The 24,219-nt window shown below is 37.1% G+C and overlaps 1 protein-coding gene across 1 annotated transcript in view; it reads right to left on the bottom strand.

Moving 5' to 3' along the window:
• The window catches only part of LOC109419229 (nicotinamidase), a 175,994-nt gene extending 158,988 nt beyond the window's left edge, over positions 1-17,006 (bottom strand). The window contains exon 1 of the mRNA XM_029867516.2: positions 16,779-17,006. Coding sequence (XP_029723376.2) covers positions 16,779-16,802 — 24 coding nt within the window. The 5' untranslated portion in view covers positions 16,803-17,006. The remainder of the gene's footprint in view (positions 1-16,778) is intronic.
• Between the last annotated feature and the right edge of the window lie 7,213 nt (positions 17,007-24,219).

Genomic DNA, 24,219 nt, shown 5'->3' with positions numbered 1-24,219 from the left:
AATTATAATTTCTCTTCAAAAATCGTTCAAGTGGTTAATGCAAGGGTGTCATTCAGTATTTCTCTAAACACTCCTTCAGGAATTCTTACAGTGTTGTCTCCGAGGATGTTTTCAAAAGTACTTCAGAGTACTTCAAAAGATTCTTGCAAAGGATTCATCGAGTATTTCTCGAAACATTTGTTCAGGAAGTCCACCAAGGATTATAATAAAATCTCTGAGGATTTATCTTAAAGATCAATGAATTCTTAAGAAATTCTAGAAAAAATCACTACAAAAAATCTCCAATGATTTTTTCGGAACCAGTTATTTTTCCAAGAAATTATATCGGGATTCCGGAATTCGGAAGACAACTCCTTCTAGAGTTTCTTCAAACATTCCTCCATGGTTTCTTTCAGGAGATCCTCTAAATATCCCTTAAATGATTTTTCCACGGAAGTCAAGCATTTCTCCATGTTATTATTATTATTATTATTGCCTTTATTAATGAGGTTTTCCAACCCTTGGTTGGTTCGCCTCAAACTGATTTCTCCATAGATTTATCCACGAGTTTATCTTGGCATTTCCTCAAGCATTCATTACTCATCTTGGCGTTCCTTTGCAGATTTCTTAAGAATTTCTTCCAAGGATTCCTTTAGAAGTTCCTTCAAGAATTACTGCAACGCTTTTTTTTTTAATCTTCAAGGATTCTTCAAGGAGTTTCTCTAAAGTTTCATTGAGAGATTCATCCTAGAAATCCTCTATTAAATTTCCAAAGAATCCATTGGATAAGATTTTTTTTTAAATTCTCCAAGGATCCCTACAGGAGTTCCTCTATGAAAATTCTTCTGGATATCTTCCCACGAATTCTGAAATATACACCTACTCTAGGAGTTTCCCCAAGGAATTTTTGCTAGCATACCTCCAGGAACTCTTCTAAAGATTTCTATTGCGACTCCCAAAAATTCTTCGAAAAACCTTTTGAAAAACCATTTTCCATCAAGCCATCTCAATCAAAAATTTCTCCAGGGTTTGATGTCTTGAGATGTCTTCAGAAATTCCTCCGAAAATTTGTTTAAAAAAAACTCTGAGGATTCCTAGTAGGGTCAACGTACCTACCTTGATACCTTGTTGGCTACAAAGTAACTTTACTCCAATGCCGAGCGTATAGTAGAGCACCATCTTTGTCGGTCTTGGGCGATGTTCCTCCAGTTTCCCCGAACGTGTAGGGATCGTAGATCTTCTTCAACCGCGTGCAGCCAGCGAGTTCGCGGCCGCCCACGAAGTCGCCTACCTCTACCGGGTTCTCTGCTGAATATTGTTTTCGCTATTCTTTCTTCCGACATTCGCACTACGTGTCCAGCCCACTGAAGTCTGCCGTATTTCATACGTTTCACAATATTCGCCTCTTCGTACACTTGGTACAACTCGTGATTCATGCGTCTGCGCCACACTCCATTTTCTTGTTTCCCACCGAGAATTGTCCGCAGCACTTTGCGCTCAAAAACTCCAAAAGCTTTTCGGTCTACCTCCTTTAAAGTCCACGCTTCGTGACCGTAGAGGGCAACCGGAAGAATCAGCGTCTTATACAGAGCGAATTTTGTTTGCGTTTGCAAGTTTGCAAGGGTCAACGTACAGTGTATCAAACAATTGTCCGTACAGTAATTTTTTGGTCAAAATAATTTTTCATTTAAATGTGTATAACTTTTTTGTACTTGATGAAACTTTTTAAATTTTTTTCGTGTTACAGCTTATACCTAAGGCTTTCATATGCAGCTTTGTTTGAGGTTTTATATTCACAACAAAAAATATGAAAAATCTGTATATGTTCAGAGTGTCATTTGGAAATTTATCATATTTTGACCAATAAAAGTGCCTAGTGTTTTCAACTTTTTTAAACTCTCTAATTGTAATATTTTTATACAGGACCTACTAAACTACATATGAAGAGTAGGTCCTATGGATTTTTCGTTCAGTCAATGCACTTTTATTGGTGGAAAACGTTTGGCAGATTATATGTGCAAAATATAGTAAATTTTTAAACATCGTCAGCTACATAAGCACATTTTTCATATTTTTTGTAGTGAATATAAAACCTCTAACATAGCTGCATATGAAAGCCTTAGGTATAAGATGTAAAACATAAAAAATTGAAAAAAAATCATAGAATACATATTGAGATATCATGTTCTAAAAATGTGTTCAAAAATCTTATAAGTTTACTAAAAGTTCTATAACTTTCAGAAAACTTATTCGATCTTGCTCAAAATTTTACCAATGGAGCTTTAATATTTGGTTCATGATTGGTCAAAATTTCAGCGTTTTTGATTGACGCATAAAAAAGTTATAAACATTTGAATGAAAAATAATTTTGACAAAAAATTTGCTGTACGGACAATTGTTTGATAAACTGTACCTTAGTTATCTTACAATCCCTAATTCATCTTATTCGAAAACAAAGCGTTTACGGCACCGATTGATTACGTAATTTTTGATATAATTCGTGCCACTTCTAACAAACAAGCGCTCCATTCTTTTGTTTTCAGTAGGATGAAAACAGGAGCGTGTATGCTTATATAGTAAAAAGGAACAGATGCCTGATTTAATAAGATAAAATCAAATAATTTCGTCAGAAGTTTCTCCAAAGACTCCTCCTAAGACTGTTTTGCCACTTTCTTCAAGAATTCTTTAAGAATGCCTAGAAGCACCTTTAAGGTGATTGATGCAAGTTTAACCCTTATGTGGCCGACAGGGTACCCGGGTACCCAGCGCCCATTTAAAAAGCATGGTGTAGAAAAAAGCAAAAATTTTGTCGGACACATAACGGTTAAGACTTCATATAGGATATCCATCTTCCAATCCAATTCTTCAGGAATCGCTACAAGAATTCCTACGGGATTTTTTCCAAGGATTTCTTAAATATTTCTTCAAAAAAATCTTTCAGAGTTTCTTCAAAGATCTTGTGCGAAGGTTTCATAATTCGGATGAAGCATTCCTTGCTTAATTTATTTAATAAATTCTCCAAGAGCTCTACAGAGGATTACTTTTGGGCTTTTTCCAAGGATCGCTTTAACAATTCGATCAATGTTTTATCCAAAATTCTAAAGAAATTACATCAAGGAGGCCATTTGAAATTCCTCCCAAACTTCCTTCAGGAGTTTTTCCAAAGGTTTTTTTATTAGTTTATCCAATAATTCTTTTGCAATTTCTCCAAAGATTCAACTGATTCAAATGAAAAATGTTATTTTTTTTTTCAAGCATTCTCACAGAAATTCCTCCAAAAAAATTCTACTGGTGTGCCTTCAAACATTTTTGCGATTTTTCTAAGGAAATTGTATGTGAACTTCCTTAGATTTTTGGAAATTCCTTAAATATTTTTGTTGAAATCATTTTTCCGCCGTTCCATTGTAAATGTTTGGTTTTCTATTTCGCATATAATTTCAAAAGTATCAATAGACGGAATTCCGCAAGGAATTATCAAATGAAATTTCCAAAAGAATTACCAAAGGAATTTTCCACTAGAGAAGTTTACTAAAATTGCCGCCTCAATTTACAAACGAATTGACTAAGGAATTTTCAAAGTATATGCCAAATGAATTTCGAAAGGACCTATTGAAAGAATTACAAATTAATTGGGTTTCAAAATTTAGAGTAATTTGGAATTTAGGATTTCCAAAGGCTTTGCCAAAAAAAACTCCGCTAAAGGTAATAGGGTATCGCGCCACTTGGGCGGTGGCTTCTATATTCGTCTGTTTGCCACTATAACTCAGTCAATTTTGAACCAATTGACACAACTTTTGGAATGTGGTGAGATAGGTATAATATCTACCCGTGTACAACATTTCAAGTCAGCAGAAATTTCTCCACGGAAATCTATACGAATTCTTTAAAATTGTTGTTTGATTTCCATCAACGAACTTGAGAGGAATTCTTAGGGGCTCATGCCATTGATTTCTTTGAAAAATAATATAGGCATTTCATAATAAATTCTTCAAAAAATCGCTTTGCTTTCAAAATATCTTCAGGAATCCTTCACGTAATTCGTCATAGTACTTCTAGTACAGTCCGGATTCGCTGGTTGGGTCACGACTGCGCCCCGATTAGCGAATCGTGTTCGTTCGTTGAGGCAACTGACAACTGATCAAAATGCTCTAGACATACGCAAGTGACGAGAAATATGTCAAAAAACACTCACATACTTGCGCAAACGTTCTGTTGGAGCTGTGATGCGACGGCGGTCAGACGTCAATCTCGTTTTGACATCTATTTTGACATTGACAGTGCTTTTAGTTGGGTTTTGTCCCAACCAATGAACATTCAACCATCGAGACAGCCCATCTAACGAGCTCTCAACGAACGAATCGTCACTACTACTTCATACCCAATGATTCTTTCCTAATACATCTTAAAGTTCATCTAGAAGATTCTTCGAGGGTTCCTTTGAAAATTCCTCCAAAAGTCCCTGCAAGCATTTCTACAAGGATTCTTTCGGGAATTCCTCCGAAATTCCTTTAGAAAATCTCACAAGGGTCCATTTAGGAGCCATACCTGATCAATCATGATCTCAGAAATTCATCATACATATTTTTCATGAAGAACTCCTGCAAGATTCCTTCTTGGAGAAGTCTCCAAAAGAATCCTTGGAGAAATTCTTTAAGGTTCATCTGAAGGTTTTGTTAAAGGATTTCATAACATAATCCTTTAGGGGAGGTATTTCTGAAAAAATGCTTGAAGGAACTCGCAAAAAAGTAATCCTTGAAGGAATATTTGAAGAATTCCTTGATACATTTTTGAGGAAATTCCTGAAGAAATTCTTGCAGGTTTTCCTGAAGGAATCAATTCAAGTACCGTAAAACGGGGTAACTTTGACAGTTTTTCAGCGAATTTTCTCAATATTTTTCCATGTAACAGTATTTCCCCTAGTTTTATATTTTTAAAACAAGTACTGGAGTATTAGCTATCAATTGCAATTGAAAGATTCTATAATCTGAAATATTTTGGGTAACTTTTAGTTTTACATATGAGCGACAATCAGATTTTCATTTTGGGGTAACTTTGATAATGCCCTGAAAAACACATCAAATCTTAAAAAATAATCACAGATTGAAATCTTAGGAGAACGAACATGATGAGAGAAGCCTTGTGGAATATATCAGATATATTTTTTATATCAAAACATTGATTTTTACTAAATTCTACATATAAAAATGAGTATGTGGAGTACTGAGTGGAAAATACAGTGAATTTAGCTATCAAAAATCATTATCTTTGTAATAATAAATGCTTAACGGTACATTTACATATGATTACATGCTATTCATGGTGAATTTTCTTTTATTGGGTATTTTTTTTTAAGTTTTATTAACAAATTTTGAACAACAAAGATTTATCTACATGAAATTACAAGGACATTGCATACTTTTAGGCGTTTATCAATGTATGGAGATTTATATCCCAATTTACAAAATTGCTTCCATTTCGTAAAAACACACTTCTTTAAGAGATTCAAGGCCAGATTTGGAATCTACTATGATGAATCTATCGAGAATAAGAGTCCATTCATTGAAAAAATAGTTGTAACGAAGTCGTATGGCAGATTGTTTGAAGAGGTTGACAAATGACAAAAATATCAACAATTTTTATTTTTTGTCCAAAAAGTTGTATATAAACTAGGTTTTAATGAAAATACGTCTAAGATGAACTTTCATATGTAGAGAATTGATTTACGTTTGCCTTTTTCTTAACTGGTTGAAGGATTCATAGTTATTAGATAAACTATACAATGCCTGCCGCACTATCAAAGTTACCCGCATTATCAAAGATACCCCGTTTTACGGTATTCCAAAATCCATTCTTAGCAGAATTTCTGAAGCAATCCATGAAAAAAGATCTGAAGTAAATCTTAGAGGATTTTTTGTAGAAGTCTTTGAAGTAACTGCTTGATAAATCGTAATACATATTCCCGAAGGCAAGGAAAGTATTTTACCTTGCCCGAAGGAATTCTTGCAGAAACCCTTCAAGGAATACTTGATGAAATCGTTGGAATACGTTGATTGCACTTATTTTTCATACAAAAGCAAAAAAAAAATACGACAATATATTGTTATTACGGTTTTGGCTTGACTTGTGTTTAGACCATAGGTTCCCAAACTTTCAGGTGCGCGACCCCCTTTGGTCAGCAGGCGTTCTTTTCGCGACCCACCATAGAAATTTTCTCATTTGTTGTCTGTTACAGTAAAATATTCGACTGTCCCTCGCGACCCCCTGAAAGCAGGACGGCGACCCCCCTGGAGGGTCGTGACCCACAGTTTGGGAAACCATGGTTTAGATCATAATTTTCATAAATGCGGTCCCTGAGTTTTAGCTGCTACCTTAAACTAAGTCAAAAACTATATTTGATCCTATTATTAGGATATCAGGGACTTTTTCACAATGCTCATAAATTTTACATCCAAATCGGTAATGAATTTCGCAAAATCCAATTTAATTTCTAACACATTTTTCTTGTTATTTTGGGGCCATCTATGTGCCCCATTCCAAAAAAATCTTGATAGTCACGAAGGGGCCCCCACATACCTATCAGCAGTTCTGCGAAGTGTTGAGCTTATAATTATAGGAAACTTTCGCTATTTAACCCTCTAATACCCAAATTTTTGATTTTGATCTAAATATCATTTTTCGTCATCTAAAATCGATTTAAACATGTTTTGGAAGATAATTCTTTTTAATTCTCGATTTTGTCAATTTCGGTTTTTGATTTTTCTAATTTTTACTTTCAAACATCCCCATACTTTTATATTTTTTCTGGAAGCCTATTTGGGTGGCGGATTTTTTGAGACGAAAACATTTTAAGATTTTACGATTATTGTTGAAATATTTTAATTTTTTTTTTCACTGAAAGTTTTATTTTCCGTTTAATTTTAAGGAAAATAATTTTAGAGTGTACTCGACTCCCTTAAACTATTTTACTATGATAGAATGATTTGGGAAAAAATTAAAATATGTTAATTGTAGCTATTCAATACAAAATAATCAATGACATCTGAAAGGTGACTAAAACATCAATTTTTCAATGATTTTTTAAAAATGTAGATACGGTTTAAAAGACACCAAAAACCATTTTGAGATATACAGAACAGTCCAAAATATCGGCCAAAAATATAAAAATTTTGATTGCCCACTAAACAAAAATTACAAAAATACTCAAACTATATCCCGTCTAAAGGCGGGGTTGGGTATTAGAGGATTAAAGAACATTATGACGGATTTCGCGCCAACTCGAACAAATGTTGGCAGCACCCTCTCAGATTACAACGAAACTTTCTTGGTGTGTAGACCTTGCCCAGATAAGCCACTTTGCATACTCATTTTTCTAATTTTTTTTCTCGACGGACTTTTGAAAAGGGCTAAACTTTTTTTATGGATTTTTTAAAAATGTTTTTAATCAAAAAATGACTACTCCTACAAAAAAGTGTTGTATGGGTGATTATCACAAAATAAGTCAAATTTTAAGAAAAAAATACTGAAAAAAATCCAAAATGAGCCCTACACTGAAAAAAATCATTTCTAAAAATTCAAAGTTGACTTAAAAAAAACACCATTTTTGATTTTGATGAAATTTTGTCTCAAGACAGGTAATTATGTTCCCTACCAACCGTCCATACATCACAAGATAGGCACTTTTAAGGAAAAAAAGTTTTTCTAACAAAAACTTTTTCTTGTTCGAATGATTTTTTTTTTTCAGTGTATTTTGTTATCAACAATAAAACCAGTGAAGGCCATAACAATCCCAGAATCCAATGAAACTCAATTTTCTAGGAGATTTTGTGTTATTTATTCAATCATTTGGAAGGGTTTTCCTATACATAAAAAACTGAAAATATTACAAATGTATTTTCTTAGGAAATGTAATGTTTGATCGCAATATGTATTGAAGTGCACTTTTAAATATACAATTATTTATAATTATGAATTTTTAAAATATATATATATATGTGTCTTAGAGCCAATTTCAAACATGTTCTTTTCTATTTTTTTCCGATCATACTAAATATTTTTGGTTCATCTTCTGAATTAGAATACCTGTTTGCCTTTACTTTGTCGCCAGGAATAGGCAAAAAACTATGAATTTTCTGAGTGCCTGGTATTGTTTTGGCGTTATTATATATTTCTTCGAGATCTTCTGACATTTTAATGTACTGTTCAGTGGATACGTAACAGAAATTTAATTTAGTTATATTTTTATCTGTCTGTACAACTGCCCAGTTATATAACTCTCGTGGAGTTGTTATGGTATTTCCTTAATCTCGAGCAAGACTTGCTCTCTTTGCCATTCGCTTGAGAGTGCCACCAATAGCATCACATGGACCTTTACCGTGGGACGTTGCAAAAAATGCCATTCTGCTCTTAATGCATGCTTTGACTGGAATCTACATAGACTAGCAAAGTTCTTCTTATTTTTGTATTGTGATGCTGCCCCATCAGACATAAAATAAATTTTAGAAAAGTTCGTTAATTGTTTCATAAAATCTATCATTTTTGAGATGAACAACTGGACCGCAACTGTATCGTGAGCCATTACTTCCGATATGATAATGAAGCTAACATTTACAAGTTTATTATCTTTCATATAGTAAATTTCAAATGGGTGTATTGTTGCTTGCGAGTTGTTCTAATGATATCCTTGAGCAGCGTTTTGAATTATGAATGAATAGTTTTCAGAGAAATCACAAATCGCAAGAATTTCATCATCCTTTAATGTATCTTTTTTATTTCTGAGAAATGATGATTGTTGTTTATGAATAAAGTCGTGTGTTATAAGTTTGTCAATTTTATCAACAAGATACGGAACAAATTCATCAACAGGTTTAATAATCGTTTCTAAATTACAGCGATCAGTATTCAACCACTGCTGAAATATAATCTCTTCATTTGATTCTAATATCAATGTAAGTTCCTCTTCAATGTGTTCATTACAAGCACACTTTTCACAAGCACGGAAAAAGCAATTATCTGTTCTGGTGGAAATATCGCAAAGCATTTTTTGTATTATTTCATCTTGTGACACAATTCTTATACTGTTGAACATTAAATTTACATTTTCATGAATAGTACATATGGGAACGTTCAAAAATTACGTCCAACATTTGGGGGAGGGGGGGGGTCTAGAAAAGTGTGACAGTACGTGTATTGGGTATAGGGAAATTGCGTGACAGAGGGGGGAGGGGGGGTCTAAAAATCCCGAAAAACGATGGACGTAATTTTTGAATCTTCCCTATGCATACATTATGTATACCAGTAGAATCAAGTAAAATACAATGCTTTGGTCGCAACTGTGTAAATACTGTGAAACCAATATTCACAGTTTTGTACATATCTACAAAAATCATATAAGCCTCTTTGAGCGACATCATCAAAAGTCGTTTTTGAACTTGTTGTTTTTTTTCATTTCGAACCTCAGAAACAAAATCATTTGTTCCTGGCATTGGCCTGCTGATATCATTATCATCAAAAAATTCTCTTACTATTTGTTTTGTATCGTCATCAATACCATGCCCCCTTCTTTTTTCGGTGGTACAAAGAATACCCTGTTCATAAACAAGATCCTTCACCTGCCTCGCCATATACATTGGTGCGTTAAACTCTCTTGTGATTTTATTTACCGACCAAGACTTAGGAAGTACAGATAGTATTATAATCTGTTCGCTTCTGTCAGTTGTAGGGTGATTGAACTTATCCTTTAACTGCATAATTATCTCGTCATACGCCTCCACTTTGCCAACATCCGTTGAATCTATTCCGAAGATATTTTTTCGAACTGCTTTCGTAATCTGCAATGATTTGTTTATGCGATATTCCATACTTCTCATGTTTCTAGATGAGATTGGCGATAAACTCAATGTTTCAGCAATGGTATTAAACTTCTCAATATTACAAGTAGTACATTTATCCAACGAGGCTTGCCGGGTTGGATAAATACGAAGAATACTGAAAAATGTAGTTTTGCAACGAGCTGCGAAATGAGTTATATAAAAGAAGCTAACACGTTGAAGGCTTACTTACCCAGCTCATGTTCGATTTGTTGACCACTCGTTGACGGTTCTGGTTCTGGAACATCATGATGTTGCTGCCCACTAAATGATGGTTGCATAGTTTCGTCGTTTCCATCCGATCGGCGTTTTTTCGTATTCGGGCTTCTGTTGTGACTTATCAATCCACGACATGACTCACAAATACTCATCGATTCGTCGATTTCATGTGTATATCCCATGGAATGAATCTTATCTATCAATCTTAATGACATGCCCCGTAGATTATGACGGTTGCACTTTGGATTGTTTATTTTTGCACTGCACTTGAATTTGTTGAATTTTGATTTATACGATTGATCCATTACTTTTCAGAACTGCCTTTAATAACCAAAGAGAAGTAACACGTTGAATGATACCGATTCATTTTCTTGTTTTGTTCATATTTGCTTTAGGTACAACTCTTGATTTGTTTTTTTTTTTCGATTAGGTAGTTCGAATCTAATAAATAGCCTTACCTAATATTAGGTAAGAACATGGGGTAGAAACGTTTGGGTAGAAATTACAGCAGCACGTATGAAATGCGTGTTCTAATTGTATATTGTTTCGTACTTCTAGAGTGCTGCTGCGTGAATATGGGTGCATTGCATTGTCGCATATGACACAATAAGTTTCATTGCATTTTGAGATTACTAGATAACCTTCACTGGTTTAGTTTGTTTTTAAAAAAAGACACTGAAAAAATAATAATTTGGACATGAAAAAGTTTTTGTTAGAAAAACTTTTTTTCCTTAAAAGTGCCCATCTTGTGATGTATGGACGGTTGGTAGGGAACATAATTACCTGTCTTGAGACAAAATTTCATCAAAATCAAAAATGGTGTTTTTTTAAATCAACTTTGAATTTTTAGAAATGATTTTTTTTTCAGTGTAGGGCTCATTTTGGATTTTTTTCAGTATTTTTTTCATAAAATTTGACTTATTTTGTGATAATCACCCATACAACACTTTTTTGTAGGAGTAGTCATTTTTTGATTAAAAACATTTTTAAAAAATCCATAAAAAAAAGTTTAGCCCTTTTCAAAAGTCAGTCCAGATAAATTTTGAAGAAACTAAGTATGCAAAGTGGCTTATCTAGTCTTGGTGTACATACCCAGAAAGTTTCATTGTAATCTGAGAGGGTGCTGCCAACTCCGAATACGATTTGGGGCGAAATTCGTCTTATTCAAACTAGTGTTAGAAACCTTCCTTGATTTGGAGGCCCCTTGAATGCGGGAGCCCGGTGCGGACCGCACCCCCCTTGCTACGCCACTGGTTACACCGGAAAGTGCCTATCTCTTCTGAAAGTGGCTGAAATCAAATAGAATTTCGACACAAATTACAAAAACCTCTATTGATTAAGACGAAGTCATGAAGACTCATACGCTCAGTATAAAAGCAAAGAAGGTTTCCAGGAGAGATTCATTCAGAACCAATATTGTGCATAAAAATAAATATGTAATATTGCCAGCAACTATGGTAACGTAGGCTAATGGTTACAGCAAAGGGAAGTTACATAGGCGGTTCAAGGATCCCAAAGTGTTATAGGAGGTACCAGGAGGTCATAGGGGCGTTTAAAGGGATCTGAGTATCGTCTCATGTTCAGGGGGTACCAGGTTATCGCAAGGGCGTTTCATGGGGTTTAAAGTGTACCGAAAGGTTTCAGGAGCGTTTCAGGGGGTCTCTGAGGTACTTCTGGGGCAGTTTAGGAGCTGTTCAAGGAGCCTCATAGAGGTTCCAGGCGACCTCAGGGGCGCTTCAAGGAGACTCATAGGGTTTCAAGAGACTTTCCGGCGATATTAGGGGCGTTTCAGGTGGTTTCAGGAGGTACTAAGAGATCCCAAGGGCGTTTTAACCTTTCACGACGCGCGTCTGTTTGGTCCTATATCTACACCGCGCCCGCGCTGTATACGAAGAGCGAGATTTTTGACAGTGTTGTACTTTTTACAACGGCGCGCGTCCTGAAGGGTTAAGATGGTCCCAGGGGGTTTCATCGGATACCGGGAGATCTCAGGGGATCCTAAGGGCGTTTCCGGGGCTTCAAGGAGTTACAGTCACTTTAGGGGCGTTTCGGGGGTCTCAGTGGAGTTCCAGGGTACTTCACAAACGCTTCAAGGGTTTCTAAGGGCCGCTTCAGGGGCCTCTAAAGCCTTCTGGGAAGTCTCTGGGGCGTTTTGGGGAGTTCCATGGGTTTTCAGGGGGTCTCCGGGGATTATAAGAGGGCTCCAGGGGGTTCCAGAGGGATTCTAGGCGATATCAGGGGTAAATAAAAAGAAAATCGGGTTTCTTTTAATTCCAGCTAAGTATTTGCTTTGCACCCTCTCGAGTCGAGTTACAGTGACCGGCACAAAAAAAGATCCACCATATAGTGGTTTCAGTTTCTAATGAAAGCTACATGCAAAAATGATAAAATATATCTTTCAATGAGTGCACTACATCCATTTTACATTGTTTCAGTAATCTGTTCTGAAAAATATTTGGTTGTTGAGGAATAAAGCAAACCCGGCTATGACAGGAAAAATGATCCACCTAGCAATTAATTCTGAAACTTCAAAATTTCGCCAAATTGTCACACGTTTTGCTTCTTGGTTTATGCTGTTGTGATGTTTTTGACATGTGAAATTTATTTTGACATGAGTTTTATAAGTTTTAGGGCGATATGGGGCGAGTTTATTTTTCATGGTTTTTATATAATAGGTAAAATTTTCGCTAAACTACAGAAGCTATCTGTAAGCAAGAATGAATGCTGTTAATCTACAATATAACGATAATTCAGCTTGCAGACATACAGGAATGTACTTTTTTGAACAATTTTTATGAGTTTTGGTCGACTAATGCAAAGAAATGCACATGTTGTGAAGATTATTGAGGATTATTTGATCATCAGAAATCATTTTATTCTTCAAAAACCAAATATTTTTCAACACAGATTACTAAAACAATGTAAAATGGATGTAGTCCATTCATTGAAAGGTATATTTTTAATTTTTGCATGTATTTTTCACTAGAAACTGTAATCACTATATGGTGGATCTTTTTTTGTGCCGGTCACTGTAAGTACGAGACACTGAAGACGACCTTACAATATGTATCTGTCATAGGATACAAATACCTCTATGTTCAGGTTCATCATCATCATCTCAGGGGTGTATCAGGGGGTTTTGGGGGTACCAGGAGGGCGCAGGGGATCTTGGGGGAATTTAAAGGCGTTTCAGAGGATACCTGGAGGTCTCAAGGCCGTTCTAGGAGACATCAGAGGGTTTAAGAGAGGTGCCAGAGGGTCCCAAAGGGCACTTCAGGAGGTCTCAGGGTCATTCCAGGGTATTCCAGGGGCATTTCAGGGAGTCCCACGGAGATTGAGGTTCAAAGGGACCTCTGAGGCGCTTTATACTTTTTTTTTGTATATGCGTAGACTACATTTATAAATAAAGCTAGTACACAGACAAACAGATGTATTACTTGGAACAAAGTGTGATTAAAATCATCGTCACAAAAGTAAAATCGCCCAATGTTAATTATGCTGTGTTTCGAAAACAAACTGAGTATATGGCAGTAGTGAGTAAACATCAAACATGAGCAAAAACGATGTGATCCGTTGAAAAGGGAAACGATGGGAAGTGGGTAGAGTAAAACGTCTGTTTGTCTGTGGCTAGTATATATATTAGCGTGGGTCTTAGTGGTCGTTTCGGGTTTCGGATCCTGAACGACTGTGCAGAATTTGAGCGCAATCAATTATGTGTACACTTTGCGCATCGCGATTGAAATTTGTGTGGGATTATATTAGAAAACTTACTTTTCTGAAGGGAGTACCCTAAACAGAGTAAATAACTAAGAAATTTTCTGATTATTGAAATGTTTCATGAAATTGTGAATGAAATTATCCAAGATTGCCTTGGTGTTCGCAACGTTTATACAGGATAATAATTAATCAGCGGTTCACGCTGTTAAGTAAATCCCCCTATTTTCTTTATAAAAGATTAAAATTATTCTAAATGTATGTAATTGATTATGTAAAAGTATAGCCTCAGATGTCCTGAAAATGTCCTGTAACTCTGTAATGAATCGGTTAAATTGGTTAAACAATTGATTGTGAATTCTTTGGTGAATGATTGTGCCAATTTACATAAAATTCGATGCATTACTTTTAACTGTGGATGAAAAACAAAGACTTGGTTTTAAGCATTTTGTACAATCATGACCAATTTTTAATCGAATCATAGATGGTTCTTTTCCGCTACAATTCAAAGTTATGTGATTATAATTATGAAATTCTTAAAGTCAGTGCATGAGTCAGTGTCTCTGTATTGTATTGTATTTATTTTACGAAACGGCAACATGTTAGTTTTGAACTTTAAGTCATGTCTCTGTGCTCGTCTCTATGTTATAATTCTGAAATTAGTTCAATTCAGAGGGAACGACACAAGTTTTCACAACCCAAAAAATCGGCATATCCACTGCAAAGACGGCAAAACATTTGCGGGTGTTTTGACGGTTGCATGAATTTCTAGACTCTAGTGCAGTTTATATTAAGTGAGATAAAAGTTGCACCACAGACAAACAGACGTAACATTTCGAACATTTTTCGATTCAAACTATAGTCACGGAAACATATTCGCCCAATGCTAAAAGGACTTTGTTTGGCCGACCACCAACTAGGTGGCGGTAGTGAGCAAACGTCAAACTCGAACAAAAACGATGCGAGCGCCACGGTTGGGCAGTTGGCCAACTATCAAATTTTGAAAAAGACCGTTAAATCGGTGTACGATGGGAATTATCAGAGTGTTACGTCTGTTTGTCTGTGGTTGCACACTCACTAATATCAGTAGGCGTATGCTTGAAAATATTACATTCCACCCACAAAAGTGAGACGAACCAATAAACACAATCCCAGAGTGAGGTCTACAATACAGCAGATGCAATCCGGTGCAATTTCGTGCGTTCGTTGACTTTCCAAACTAAGCGAGATCGAAACGTGCAGAATGCGAAATAGGTACGTCAAGATGTACGCTGGTTTGCTGTCTCCAATGAAATATTTAGTTAGTACAGATGACAGAATTTTCATTCAATTGACCACTACTGCCTGGTCCGATGCTGCTGTTTTTTTAGAAATTAGGCCGATGCAAATATTATTTTTATTTTATGTCCGAGGCCTCTCGCTGGGTACGAGGGGGGGGGGTACAAAAATAAATAAGGAACAAACGAAAAAAAACTATTGAAAAATAACAAATTATGCCAACAATTGAAAAAATATTTTTCAACTATTGAAAAATAGCTGCTTGTAATCTTGTTAACATTTTTTCTATTGAAAATGGAGTCATGAGCAGCCATGTTTTTTTTTCGCTCTTTCAATATTTTGGGATTTTTGAAGGGGGGGTGACATAAAACAAATTAAATATTTGTATCGGCCTTACTACTTAGGGTCTTGTACCATTTGGGCAAGTGTTCCTATTTTGGGCACTTGCCGCTATAACTAAGTCAATTTCAAACCGATTGATTGATTGAAATTTTGTCCAGAGTTAGGCACGAACAGTATCTAACTCTGTACAAAAATTCAAATCAATTGGTTTGAAATTGACTTAGTTATAGCGACAAGTGCCCAAAATAGGTACACCTGCCCAAATGGTACAATACCCTATGTATCCGTGAGCCATCTTGCCATCTTGTAGATCCCTTATTATAATAAGTATCAGCTGTTTCACCGTGAATTTTAGCTTTAAATTTAAATTCGCAGCTTCTTATTCAATTTACCAGCACCTCCTTTACCCCCCGATTGTTTTGCTTGATCTGAGAAGAAAAATTGTTGTCGGGGTAACCGTGAGGCAGCGCAGGTATTCGGTGAGGTGTGCAAATATTCACTGTGCAAAAAATTTCTGCACAGTAGTCTAATCCTCTCAGGTCTAATCATTCAAAAAAATTGCAATATCGGATTTGAAAACTTGTGTGCCTATGCAAACAAGTTTCGTAATACATTTCTAGAAGCTTAACACATACTCAGAGGGCCAGCACTTGTTATTAAAATATAAAACATATTATTAAGTTTGCTTAAACAAGGGAATTGGGTTGTTTAGTGAAGAAAATATTGCTATTTTCTATAGCCTAATCGAAAGAGCTCATTTTTCTGAGTATAACGTCATTTTATTGGATTCCAATACCTTTGTTTTGATGGTTTAATTAACAAAACAGTTTTAATTTTCGTGGATAGAATGACAATTCAATCGATAAAGTGACAGTTTGATCCGAACATAAAAATTTCCCCATACAAACTTTAAATGCATTTTAAAAATAATTTCCGGACTCCAAAAATTATGAAATTTTGGATTTCGACTAATTTTTGGGCGGAGCATCCGATTATGAAATAATCCGGATACCCCTAAAGAACCCAATTACTCAAGAAAGATCGAAACTGTTGATCAATGTTACCCTGGATTACAGTACATTGCATTTTGCACTGCTTTCCCCTCGGACAATGATTTGCACTATGGTGACCAACGCGCATGTTCAACGATTGCTTGAATTGACACACATCTTCACGCGGGGAATTCCACTGGATGAATCACATGAATTGAAAAAATAATTTAAACCATTAAACGAACTGAGTCCTTAAACTGCAAGCTGAAAACAATCTGTTCAATTTAGAATGCACATCAAGATGCAGATGAAGTACAACATGTATGATAGTAATCGCAAAGGTAAACAAAGTGATATCATCATACTACGCCGTCACGCAAATGCTTACCGCTGTTTCAATCGTAGCACTCATCTTCGGTATCAACACGTAACACTTTCAAAAGCTACTTTCACTAGTTTGCCTTATTACCACAAAGCTGAAACTACTATTGAACTTTAGAAGCGATATTATAGCGAAAAACACGCAAATCCCGATAGGTAATTCCAATGTCAGCAAAGCAAGGGTTACGAACCGCAGTAGTAAATACACAACGCCCGGATTGTAAATATCGTAGCCGTACGAATGCCGGTTGCTTGGAAACCAGCTGTAGTCTGTGTGTGATTGTGGTAGTGACATGGCGCCGTTGATTGAGCCAATGTGTGATAGCTATCAGTGTTTGTCAACTCACAATCGATCACATCGACGATAGGGGGCTGTTCATAAACCACGTGGTCATTTTTTTGGGACTTTTCAAACCCACCCCCCCCCCCCCCCCCGCGTGGTCATTAGTCCATACAATTTTTTTTATTTGTCCATACAAAATGGTTATTGGCCGAACCCCCCCCCCCCCCCTCATGACCACGTGGTTTATGGACAGCCCCTAGGGTTTCAATAATATCATGATTATCATTTCAGTACCAAATCTTGAAAACGACGTATAATCAATGCTACATCATTGATTATACGTCGTTTTCAAAATTTGTTACTGATTTTATTTTATTTTTTTCAATAAAATAATAAAACACTTACGTTTGTATTAAATATGTAAGATATAGGCTCATATACAGTCGGAACCCGCTCGTTGAGCCACAACCTCCACCCAACCAACGAATTCGATTCGCTAGTTGGTTGAAGTGACAGCAGCACAAGGGGCGTGCGCATTGTTTTTTAAAATCATCTTTAGGTTGGAAGCAAAAAGGAAAATTTTTCAATTTGTTTTACATTTAGAGCAAAACTGATACGTTTCGCAAGATAAATATATGGCCAATGCGAGAAATAATTATTTTCATCCATTTTCAGTCGGTGAAGTGAAAATATAGATGTTTATGAAACCACCCGGACCAAAAGCAAGCACAAAACACTTTCAATGATTGACAAAATAAAGATTGCCGATGTTTTGTATTTGTTTCGAAGTAATTGTACATATTTTTTTATTTTTAAGAAATATGAAATAGAAATTCTTCTCGATTATCAGTAAAGTTTAAGTAACCAAAAACTCATTAGCTCGCCCCTCGGAATTACAGATTGGTTGTCATTTTCAGTTTGACATTGAATTATGACATCCAGGTACTTTTTAGTTGGCTGACAGCTCAACTAACGGGGCCCCAACTAAAAAGCCACCCAACTATTAAGCCCCCAACCAGCGAGTCATGACTGTAGAGCTTGCTGACGTTTATTCACCTTTCTCTTTCAAACATGCAGGCGGAATAGGATTTGTTGTCATCAGGAAAGGTTTCCCCACAGATAACAGATGTTTATGCTAGTACAAATTTTTCGCAGAATCCTGTGTAAATGTTCAAATCGATATTCGTTGGCTCACTACCGCCATCTACTCAACTGATTGCGACATTACATCTAACTTGAATGCAAAAATAGTTCAAAGTTCCACTTTCATTCAAGATCGAATACAATCTTGAATGTAAAATTGCGTAGTGCATGCAATCTTGAAAGCGATCACTGACTATCGATCACTGCGCCATCTCTAAATGATTGCCACATGAGTTTCAGCTGCTCGTTACATACAAAATGGCTGTTGAGCATTTTTACACACATTGCCAATATAAGCATAAACGTCTGTTATCTGTGGTTTCCCGATGAAAACAAATCCTATCCCGCCTGCAAGCTTGAAAGAGAGAGGTGAATAAACGTCAGCAAGCTCTATTATTATCACAGACAAACAGATGTATCACTTGGAACAAAAACCGATTAAAATCATTGTTAAGAACGCGACGATATTATTAGCAAATTATGGAGCGCAAACCATATCGCAATAATTCGAACCAATCATAAGTAATGATCCTTAAAAACAAGCATCAATAATCCATCCCACAACAACCAAACAAGTGAACCAGGTAGAGATTCGATCCTAGACGATCCCACCATTCAACCAAAAAAGAGAACGATCGAAAGAGAAAGTGTTGATAATAACACTTGTCATGCGGCGCACGCCCCGGGGGAGATGCAGGGTCCGATCCGTTTATACTTATTATGCGCCGGCCGTACTCGAGCCAGGTACTCGTATAGTTCTGGATATACGCAGTGTACACATTGAGAAAGGAAAGGTGTAGGACACGATTGCATTATTATGCGACGGTCAGGCCAGAGCTAGAGCTAGGATCTTGTAATAGCTCTGGATGCACGCAGTGCACGCATCGGGAAAGGAAAGGCGTAGGGCACGATTGCATTATTATGCGCCGGTTAGGCCAGAGCTAGAGTTTCGGTAAAATTCTAAGAAGGTAGGTGTCCGTCACGACAACAATCGGTTAAGGCCAGTGGCTGGGTTACATAATAGCAGGAATAGGTGGGAAGAAATAAATGCATCCCAACGTCGAGAAAAAAGGGCTGACGCCCACGAAATTGAAAGATCGTAAAATTGGAAATTTATTATCAAGCGTGACAAAAATAACTAAAAAAAAAACAATTGTACCATTTGCCGTCCCTTCGCATTCTAGAATTAGGTTCGAAACTAAGATATATAAGGCAATTCTCGAAATACATGCAGTAACGTTTTAACATCGAACCGGTAAACATCGTTCCTCGAAAGATATACCTTTGGTAAGGCTAGCAATCAATTTCCATTCAGATTGAATGGAACTTGAACATTCTGGGAAAGACCATCTTCCACGAACTTCCACCGTCAGGTACTAGGCATACTAGCCTGACAGTCTGAAGGATCTAAAAGATTGATCTTCCCGGTTGCAGGGTAAATCGTCTACCTCGAGCTTCCACCGTCAGGTACTAGGCGTACTAGCCTGACAGTCTGAAGTATCCAGAAGACCGATTCTCCCAGCTTCCACGCCAAGGCAAGTACGCGTAAGGCTGTGCTCCTTTCGATTATAGATTACTCGTCCAGGCGAGTATCGTTTCGACGGAGTAGAGTCTCACGCTAGAAGATCTTACGGGCAGCCTCGACCTCCACTTTCAGTTACTAGGTATACTAGGCTGATTAGTCTGAGGGACCAAGGCAATACGTTGGATTTTCGAACCACAACAATCCGGATACGGACACGCGTTAATAAGATCTCGTTCCCCTTCGATTGTGGATTACTCGTTTAGGCGAGTATCATTTCGACGGAACAAGGTCTTATTCTAAGAAAGGTCAAGCGGACTACTTCACCCTCCACTTTCAGTTACTAGGTATACTAGGCTGATTAGTCTGAGGGCTGAAACAGTACGCTTTACTTTCGTGTGTCGTCTAAATCACACAAATTTCGTCAGGCACTTCTTGAAGTAACCTGATCGATTCGCGAGTGATTTGAAATTGGCAAGATACGGCCATTCGCGTAAAACTCGAACCTTCGCGCGAGTTACGCGGTACCGTAATCTTACAATCATCGTCACGAAAACATAATCGCTGTATTTCGCAAACTCACTGAGTAGGTGGCGGCAGTGGGCAAACATCAAACAGAAACGCAAACGATATGAGCGCCATAAGCGAGAGAAAGTAAACGATGGGTAGTAAGTAGAGTAAGCGGTCTGTTTGTCTGTGGTGTTATTCAGGGTTATTCTGCACGGCGTGTAAGGTGTAATGACTGAATAAACCACCCATCGTTCTGCTTAAGGTGAAACGGGACGCCGTGTTATTTTTCCTATCTTGCCTCTCTTTCTAACAATTTGCCTCGCGATTTTGAAGATGGTAATCTCGAGTTCTATCGCACTGAAGATGTTGAAAACCAATCAGCATATGCACTGCAAGTGAGCATACACAATGATAGGTTTTTGTTGCAAAATATGAAGTAGAATCTGAGATTACCATCTTAGTAGCCACAGAGCAATGGCGGATATTTCCTCGACCGTCCCGTCTGCCCTTAATGCCGAAACAGTAAGTAGATGCTCCCAATACATATAGGGTACTGGTTCCCTTATTAAGCATGTGGTTCCCATTTTCATACTACGAAAAACAAAGGATTAGCGCTGTTTGTTTTGTTTGTTATTTTTGTATTTTTTGTTACGAGTGAGCACGCATGAAATCAAAAAGAACGGAATCAATCGGTGCCGTAATCGCTTGTTTTCGAATAGGATGAATATGGGAGCGTGAGATTACTGATGGAACACATACCCTAGGAGCTCTTTCAAAGATATTAGTTTGCTCACTAATAAATCTATTAAGAATGCCAATTTGGTTTGATTTGAATAAAATTCACCACGACATTTGAAGAACTCTGAAGGAGTTTCTTATAAAATTCTTCCAACAGTTCATTCTGGAATTTCTCAAGGCATTTCTTTTGGGATTCTCATTTTTGAGAATTCCTTCCTTTATAATTCCTCCAGCACTTCCTTCTGGGAATTCTCCAAGAATTTCCATTGGGATTCCATTTGAGATTTCCTCCTTATTGTATTCCTTCAGTAATTCCTTCAGAGATCCCTCCAAGAACTATTTCCGGAATTCCTTCTTAGATTCCACTAAAAGTTTCTTCTGGCATTTCTCCGGGAGATTTTTTTCTAAGGTTTTTCTAAAAGTTCATCCATGATTTCCTTTTGGGAGTTATTCTCCTCTGTTTCACCAGCAGACTCTTCGGACATCTCTTCAAGGATTTCAAACGGAATTTCTTTTGAGATTCCAACAGAACTTCTTTTCGGGTTTCCTGAATAAGTCCCTTCCGGGATTCCTCCAGCAGTTCATTCTTGGTTCCCTTCAGGAATTCACTCAGATATTTATTCTGAGATCCCTGTAGGAAACCCCTCCGGCATTCTTTCAAAAGTTGCTTCTGGGATTCCTGCAGTTCTTTTTCGGATTCCTTCAGGAATTCATTCCTGGATTCTTTGTGGGAGTTTCTTCTGGGATTCCCCGAGGACTTCCTTCTAGGATTTATCCAGGATTTTTTTTCCCAGGACTCCTCCAGGATTTTTTTCCGGCATCCCTCCATTCACTCCTTTTGGAATTCCTTCACGATTTTCTTTCTAAGGTTTCGCCAGGAGTTCTATATGGATATCTTCCAGGATTCCCCAAAAGTTATTTCCGGGATTCCTTCAGAAATTTCTTCCGGGGTTTCTTCCGTGATTTCTTTAGAAATTTAACCACGAGTTCCTTCTGAGACTCTACAAATAGCTCCTTCTGAGATTCTTCTAGGAGTTTATTCAAGATTTCTTTGAAAGTTTCATCTAGAATTGCTCCAGGAACTCCTCACGGATTTTTTGGTTTTTGAATTTCTCTGATTTATTTTCAAGATTCCTCCAGATGTTTCTTCTGAAATTCTTCTGGAAGTTGCTTGAGGGATTCCTTTTGAGATTCCTCCAAAACCTTTTGGGATGTTTTCAGAAGCTTTTGCTTGGAATCCCAGTAGGAATTCCTGTGGAAATGTTATCCTTCTCCTGTTGGGGAAACCTATAAAGAACACCATGAGAAATTCCTTACAAAGCTGCTAGAGGAGCTTCTTAACAATTTTTGGAGGACTTCTACAAACATCTTCAATGTAGGCACTTCTGGAATAATGCCATAATGCCAAAAACTTAGAAATTTTTTCCTTTGCAGTCTTAGCAGCGTGCAGTGCCTTATAGCAAGCAGCAAACTATTGATCGTTGAAAGCATTTGAACGAAATTGATTTTCATACACATTATTCTTCACAAGTCACAAACAACAGCGATGTGTATTCTATGTTTTATCCTTAGTTCAATGAACTTTTGCAGTATTTTCCAACTTGTGCTTACCAGTTAGTTCTTAAGTTTTCTTGATGTTAAATTGAAGTAGGCTCCGTGGTCGTGCGGCTAGGATCACCAAGCTCTTAGTCGCATCGTGCTGAGGAGCGCGGGTTCCATTCCCGCCGCAGCTGTCAGGAAAAGTTTTCGGCTGTGCCACTGGGCGTTGCATGCTAGTCCGTTGTCTAGTGACGTGCTTTCTTCAAAGAGCAAAAAGCTCACTGGAAGCATTAAACGTGTCCGTGTCTTTTTTTTTTAATTATTTTAAAATAGTAGCACAGACAAACAGACATATTACTTAGAAGAAAATTGCTTCAAAAACATCGTTTGGCATCTCACTAGCACCCTCTATAATGCTCAATCCGAAGCACTCGTTTGCAGGTGTTGCTTCCCTCGATTCGATGTAAGGTGACGACTCCCCCGTGGCTTCATCCATTCATAAAACATGAATGAAGGTTCATGATCGAGTCATTTTATGTAAACATTGGTCGGCGTCGCGTTCATTTCTCTCCGAAATTGAGAGGTGACGTAGGCACAGCAGCGCCACCTTGACACATGCGAGCACAGTCCGAACCACACTATATTTTCAAAATGACCGTTAAATCGTGCGATGATTCCGATTTGAGTAGTATGTCTGTTTGTCTTTGATAGTAGCGAATTTCCAGTTATTTAAGAGCAACAAATGCGACGATTGATTTTTAGAATACGATGAGATACGCACAATATCTAGTCATGTACAAAAATTCATGCCAATTGGTTTGAAACTGACTGAGTTTATAACAGCAAGTGCCCAAAATAGATCCCCCTGTCCAAATGATCCCAAACCCTATTTTTTTTTAATTCAAAGAAAAAATAATGCTTACCTTGATGATGATGATGACGTAGCTGTAATTTGTGGGCAATCAGTTCCCTCCGGCGTTGAGTGTTCACAGGTCTCCTACTGTGCGATGTCAGGCGGCAACGATATTACAGACAATATACTACAACTCACACTACAAGACCAGCCCACTGAAGTCTGCCGTATTTAACACACTTAACAATTCTTAACTATACGTCATCATGCAACATTTTTCAAGAGAGATACTTGCAATGTGGCTGTGAAATTACAATTTCCTGTGCCCATGACATTTATCTTCTGGGTCTGGGTCATTTGGCATAAAGTCATTTGGCATAACGCCGTTTGGCATAAGGTCACTTGGCATAAAGACATTTGGCATAACGGTCATTTGGCATAATGGACACTTGGCATAATAAAGAAGGGTGCATTTCGATTATGCCAAATGGTCATTATGCTAAATGACCGTTATGCCAAATGTCTTTATGCCAAGTGACCTTATGCCAAACGACCTTATGCCAAATGACTTTATGCCACATGTCCCGCTCCCTTATCTTCTCTATCATCAGAAGAAACAGTGTTTCGTACAAAGCATATTACGTTTCCATTGCCAAATTGATTGATTGATTTGTCTTTATTTAAGAGACTTTCAGCCATTGCCAAATTACGATATCAATTCCGAATGCAGAAAAAGTTGTTTAGCAAATCAGCTACTTCCAGACCGTTATTTTTTTCTTGCAATTACAAGTATCTAGTGTACATCATCACAATTTCACCACACAAGAAAACTATGGAGCTTGTGATAAAACATCAATCAC

This window comes from Aedes albopictus, chromosome 3 (genome assembly GCF_035046485.1).
Source record: "Aedes albopictus strain Foshan chromosome 3, AalbF5, whole genome shotgun sequence".
NCBI lineage: Eukaryota > Metazoa > Arthropoda > Insecta > Diptera > Culicidae > Aedes > Aedes albopictus.
Note: the sequence above shows the minus strand (reverse complement) of the source record. Positions and strands in the feature narration are given on the sequence as shown.